Source organism: Tribolium castaneum, chromosome 9, assembly GCF_031307605.1.
Source record: "Tribolium castaneum strain GA2 chromosome 9, icTriCast1.1, whole genome shotgun sequence".
Taxonomy (NCBI): domain Eukaryota; kingdom Metazoa; phylum Arthropoda; class Insecta; order Coleoptera; family Tenebrionidae; genus Tribolium; species Tribolium castaneum.
Window position 1 is genome coordinate 6,627,025 of NC_087402.1, and position 6,382 is coordinate 6,633,406.

The 6,382-nt window shown below is 33.1% G+C and overlaps 1 protein-coding gene across 1 annotated transcript; it reads right to left on the minus strand.

Annotated features, from left to right (window-relative positions):
• Positions 1-337: 337 nt before the first annotated feature.
• Phm (Peptidylglycine-alpha-hydroxylating monooxygenase) lies at positions 338-3,919 on the minus strand. Its single transcript, XM_970517.4, has 9 exons — positions 3,710-3,919; positions 1,685-1,742; positions 1,547-1,634; positions 1,346-1,418; positions 1,171-1,297; positions 1,068-1,116; positions 730-1,018; positions 625-677; positions 338-577 (listed from the first exon to the last, which is right to left on the minus strand). The coding sequence occupies exons 1-9, from the start codon at positions 3,824-3,826 to the stop codon at positions 406-408; spliced, it is 1,026 nt and encodes a 341-aa protein (XP_975610.1). The 5' UTR covers positions 3,827-3,919; the 3' UTR covers positions 338-405.
• Between the last annotated feature and the right edge of the window lie 2,463 nt (positions 3,920-6,382).

Here is a 6,382-nt window from a genome sequence, read left to right on the forward strand (position 1 = left end):
ATTTACATTTTATATAATTCACTAATTTGTTCCTACACTGGAAAGGTCACATGATTAATAAGTACATCAGTGCAGAGATAAAAATTCAAATCAAATCAAATAATTACCTACCGTCTACACTGCAAATAAATGTGCATATAAGTACTCGTATTTTGTGCTACAAGGAATGTTTATATTGTTTTGTTCGCCGTTACGTCTTGAGATACAAAATCCTTGCCTAAAATAATAATAAAAAATAAAACATCAAAAGTGATGTCAAATAAATAAATAAACTTGGTACTGCAATTCCCTGGTTAATTCCTGGTTAAGATTGTGCTCAAAATAATGATTACAAAAATATAACACGATATGAGATATATTTTTCGTATTTTTTCGACTATGAATTGTCACAACTGCTTTGGTCGTTTAAATTAAATTGGATGCCTCGTCATCTGGAATGTTATTCAAGTCGTTTTCCTCGTTGCGCCAGTAAAAATAAGGTGGTCCTTCAGATATGCAATATTTCATGTCCAGTGGTGTGCCTTCCTCCACGTAATAAATTATGTAAAAATTGCACATTTCATTATCATGTTTAGGGCTAAAAATACGGGTTATGACGCACCTAGTGGTTTAATAAATACGTACCCTACGATAGTGTAGTCGGTACGGTTAGTGCTATCCATCGTGCATCTAGCCGCCTGTGAAATATTTATCATTATTATTATCAAGGTGGCTTCTAATTTAACTTACAAGTCGGTCTCCGTATCGTATCGGGCCTTTGTTAAAAATTGGATAAAACATTTGGGGCGTGTTAGGGTTGCGTTTCCCTAAAAGTGACCAATGGTCGACCCCAGATTTGTCCCTACGTACACTGTAACCGGACACAACTTGGCCCAAACTGTGCGTATGCGTTCTATAGGCAATGGGATAAATAGTTTTCTTCTCCCTAATTTGACAGAGCGTCTCCATGTGTGTTACAGAACGGGGAGGAATAGCACCGCCAGTTCCCAGCAACAAAACTCCAGCTAATTTACTTTGTCTGAAAATCAAGCTTTAGGGTGGCATCAAATTTTTAAAATTCGACTTACGGTTCCTCCGTGTATATGAGATTCAAGCCGGAGTTATCACTTTCATTTTCTAAAACATTACATTATTGTCAATAATTTATTTAATGGAAAGGCTTTGTGTTACCTTTAAATTTCTTGGAGTAATGAATTTGTAGGACTAAGTACTGAATTTTTGAACCTTCCCCGACTTGAAAGCCAACGTTTTCGGGAAGTTGCAGTGGTTTTGCATTCAAAGCCCAGGCATAAATTACCTAAAGGTTCTCCCTTACCAACTCAGTTAAAAATTTAGAGAAACTTACATTTGAGCCTTCTGCGCAAGGATTAGCTTTTCGTAAAGTTGAACTAGAATCCGACGCCATTTCCCCGCAATCCCTATTAAATATTACATAAGTAAGGAGGCCATAAAGAAGGCCAATGTTTTTCTGTAGCTTGAAAAATAAAATCTGGTCTTTTCTTACGATATCTTCCATTTTTTTGTGAATAATTTTGCAAAAACTTACCAAAACGGATCAGTAGTTCCAGGTTTTGAGCATCCAAAAACAATCATGTGGTGGACGACATCCATTGTCGCAACGGGCTCAAAACCGACTATTTTTTACTATTAGTACTGTTTTCATAAAAAAATATTTAAAACTTACCGATGTAAAAACTTTTGTCAGGGACTACGCGTACGGGAGTGCAGAAGTATGATTCTTCCTAAAAATTTCATTAATCGATATGTTTTTATTAACCAAAGTTATCTAATTTATTTATGATTTAGTTTCGTTATTGAATAATAAAAAAATGTTTCGTAAAACTCCAAAACTTTTGCCTAATTTCTAGTTATTCTGATAATTGCCTAGGGTCTTTTGTTTACATTTTGCTTTATTCTTGCATGTAACTTATTATTTAATGGATTTTTTTTTAATTTATCTACTTAGGACAACAACATAAGTTTAGTATAACCATAGAGGAACCAATTATTGATCTATGATATAACTTATAATCTATTCGTGCTAAAGAGTTTTAACTACTGATGTTTTCTTGTTTATTATAATTTATAACTATTCTACAGCGTGTTTCACATAATTTTACAAGAGCTGCGTCTATAAAATGCCACTTACAATACATATTCCGATACAACTGGATTAAAAATTAAAAAAAATATTTAGTCTTCTCCAACTTGTTCACCCCTTTTTTTTCACCAAAAAATTGCAACGTTTTTAGTTAAATAGTGATTAAGATAAATACATTACTATGCCGTCTCTTGATAGAACACGTAATAATACTGATAATTGTTTGTAAAAAATAGCAATTTATAACTATTAATTGGTCTGACTAATGTCATAGGTTTCCAAAAATTAAATAATTAAATGTGTATTTTTGGTATCTAGTGTATTGTGACTTTTGTATATTTGGGTGCGTACATTAGGGGCAGGCTTCGTAAAGTTATGTGAAACACCCCGTATTAAAAAAAAGTTAAAATTGTTGTCTAGTGTTATTAAAACAAAACTTATTACATTGCTTTCAACAAAATAAGGAAAATAAAGTCACATTACCATAAGTCATAAGTAATAAAATAAAATATAAAATTATTAATACAATGGAACTCTGTTATAACGAGCCCAGCTTATAACGAATGCTAATACAGTAACAATTAATTCGGTTATAACGTATGTACATACAAACCTCGCTTTCAAAAAACACACGTTGTAATAAAAAAAAATATTTCCGAAATTGCAGTAAGATTCCGACAGACATGTAAACACACAAAGTACTAATCAAAAATCAGATTTTATAATGAAAAATGTTTATTGGTTTGTTGAAAATTATTAAATTAGCAAATCAAAAATCGTAATTTTCTCTGAATGTGTTATAACATTTAGGTGTAAATATTGACGACAAACTCAGCAAAATGAAGTTAGGAGAATAAACATAAACCGGTTAAATTTGCTACTTTTTTCTACTTCTTGACAATTTATATTTTTACACAGAACACATTATAGCACACAAAATCACACAATATCAAAGTCAACGTCTCAACAAATTACAACAGTAATGTTGTTACACAGCTCGTGAGCTCGCCACGCTTGTCAGACAAGCAGTATAGTACAATTTTTTGTCCAAATGAAATTTTAAAAAACGTAATAATATCATTAAAATAAGACAAACTGAGCAATTTACTGGCCATATTTTGTAAACAAGTGATATTCAATGGCCTACATAAAAACGTAGTAAACTAAAAATTATCAAAACGTATGCATATTAATTATTTTGAATACGTTTTTAGGGCCAAACAAACTGTTAATGCAAAGTGTAAACAAATTCCAACACAATAGACAAACACAATTACCTGCACCTGCACATACACATTATAAAATATTTAGGCATGAAAATGCTATTGTTAGGCAAACTCTTTCCTGTTTCCTCTATTTTACAAAAAATCACTGGACGAAAGATGATGATTTAACATAACATATTGTCGTTACAAAAAGCCTCGAACCATGTCACTAAAGTACAATGCTGCTGTTTAATAATCAATTGTTGTTTTTGATTTCCTGTCCCAATGCAGTCCAGCCTAAGAATTGAACATTTCCCGCAATTTTCGGCAAAGTAAATGGACCATTCTCATTAATGGAACTACAGAACTAGGCAACCACACGAACATGCACATATTAACTCACCCTGTCAGGATAGACATTGGGCATAAGTAAGGGGAATTTTTTCACTTGAAGACAACATGTTGCTTGTATTAAAATTAAAACTGCACCCACAATGTGTAACGTATGTCTTCCTCCCATGCTTCCACTAATCGATCTAAGTTACTATTCGCATTTTGTTCTGTTTAGTTCTTTCAGTAACCAACCACGGACCAGTCAATAACCAGCTCCGGGTTGTGACGTCAACACGTAGGCGGGAAGTTCAATTACGAAACATATGGTCGTGTTTGTTCCCAGATAACCAACTCTTGTGCTAATCAGTACTTAATATTGAAGAGATTGGTTTTTATATGGGTTCAGGTAATTAAAACCCAGTCCTGCTGACACAGTGCAGGAAACGCATTTGTCTCATTATAGATTCAACTACCACAAGAAGAAATTTACAGAATGAATCGTAGGCTTTGTGAAATATTATAATGAAAATAAATTCATTAAAATAATCGATAGATATTGATAACGAAATGATTGGAACTGATGTGCGCCTTTCGACCAGGCAACCAATCAAACGTACGCTTAACAATTTATTGGTAGTACAATAAACTTATTTCTTTATTTATACCTTAATAAAAAGTTGTATAATTGTCGTAAATACAAAAACAACTATTACATTACTTTTTTTTTAATTAAAATGATTATAATCCTGCAGTTTCCTAGAATAACACTTTTATAGAAGCGGAACATAATGGTTGGCAATGAATTCCTAGCTGAAGCCATCTAGCCGCATCATCACGTACTAAAAATGGCGCGAATTTAAAATAATTCCGATTACTTTATATTTTTTTAATTTTTGCTCACGTCAAAATGATGCCAATACCTTATCAAATACAATTATTATGAAAATTTCTTAATTGTATTTGAAAAGGTGGATGCACAGACAGCACAGATGGAAGAATTTTACCCAACATGACACGATCACATTTAATGTTAAAGATATTTATTAAATCCATTAAGTTTACGAAACTAATAGTCGTCACCGAATCGATGATAAAGACATACTTGCAATCAGCCAAACTGGCACCGGTCTGGCACCTTATGTTTGCAACTTCTGTCTATGGGAGTCTCCTCGCAGTGTGACTCACTTGCGGTTCGATCTCAAAAAACTCACTTTTGGGAAAAACGCACCTATCTACGTAAACCTTCTGGAGCTCATTACTACGTTATATTTTTGGAGATCATGTTGTTCCTAACCGATAGTAGGCAATAGTCTAACCTAAAGACGACACTTTGATCCACTATAATAATAAAAATTAACGTGATATTATAAAAAATAAACTCAAATTAAAATCAACAAAAATGGCGATTCAAGTGAAAAGTGAGTGAAAATAAAAATTATTTTTCTAATGTTATTTTCAATTTGCACAAGAAAATTCATAGTGTACGGTCATCAGGGCACTCAGAGGAATCGTTTGGTGTAAGTTTCAGCTTGAAAATCCAGAAGTAGTTAAAGTAAAAAATTACCAAGTTATACTTTATGTTTTATTACGTGGTAAAGTTAACAACACACGTTAACATACCCTTTATAAACGTTTAAACACCCTTTTTCATGAAAAGGTTGACACGAGAAGTGCATTTTTCAATAAATCTCACTGAAATTTATGTCGTTGACTCAAGGTAGAATTGTCTGTCCTTAAACATGTTCAATAATAATTAATAGCGCTCTAGAAGAGCAGGAAAGCACACAAAAAACATTAAAGTTAAAATTTAACACTTCAGAAGAGAGCATAATACACCCTAACCCTACTTTCTGAACTTTTGTCCTTATCTGGCAATAGCACATAATAAAGGTAGAGATTTCGACCCTAAATATCCTATCATAACGCTCTGAAAGGGCAGAGATGGAGACAAAATTCATAAAAGTGTAAATTTTGTCATTTTCGGGTGACAACATAACCCTACTTTTGGAACCTACCGAATTTTCAACAAAACGAAACAAACAAACAATGTGGCTATACGCATTGCGATACCACTAATTTTCGCACCAAAATTTCACATTGCCAGTTTCTGTTTAAATAAAAACATGCATTTTTATTTTTCCATTGACTGCATGCGAAACTTTTATAATTTTAGACGTTTATAGGCAAATACATTTGTTATTATTAATTTTTTTAGATCAATGCTGTTCTATTTTGAATAATTCTGTGTATGAATGTTTCTAAATTTGACGGATTTTACCAGTGAATATTTCTGGTAATGACCTGTTTTATACTTGTGACGTCACATCCGTGACGTGTCCCGAGGTTAGGTGTGCGGCGCAGGCGGCGAGAGCGCTTCAGTCGACAGCGAGCAGTGGCACGGGTCAGATCGGGAGCGGAAGCGGGAGGCGAGGCGAAGCGAGGTGAGTCGGTTTATTTAAATTATTGTGTATTGTGCGGTTTCGTTCAATTTATTCAGTTTGTTACTTGCCGTTATTGCGAACGGACGTGTGCTCAAGCAAATCTAAATTTTCCGGTTTAAATTTTCAATTCGGTGACTAGTGATCGCGTTTGAGTGACACATTTTAAATAAAATAAAATTATAATCAAACACTCAAATAATTTATTGCCACGTAATAATTTTGTCTTTAATTTCAATGAATGAAAGTGGCTTGCTCAAAATTTAATGCAAATAAACATTTTTTTTGGTTTCATTTTTATTATT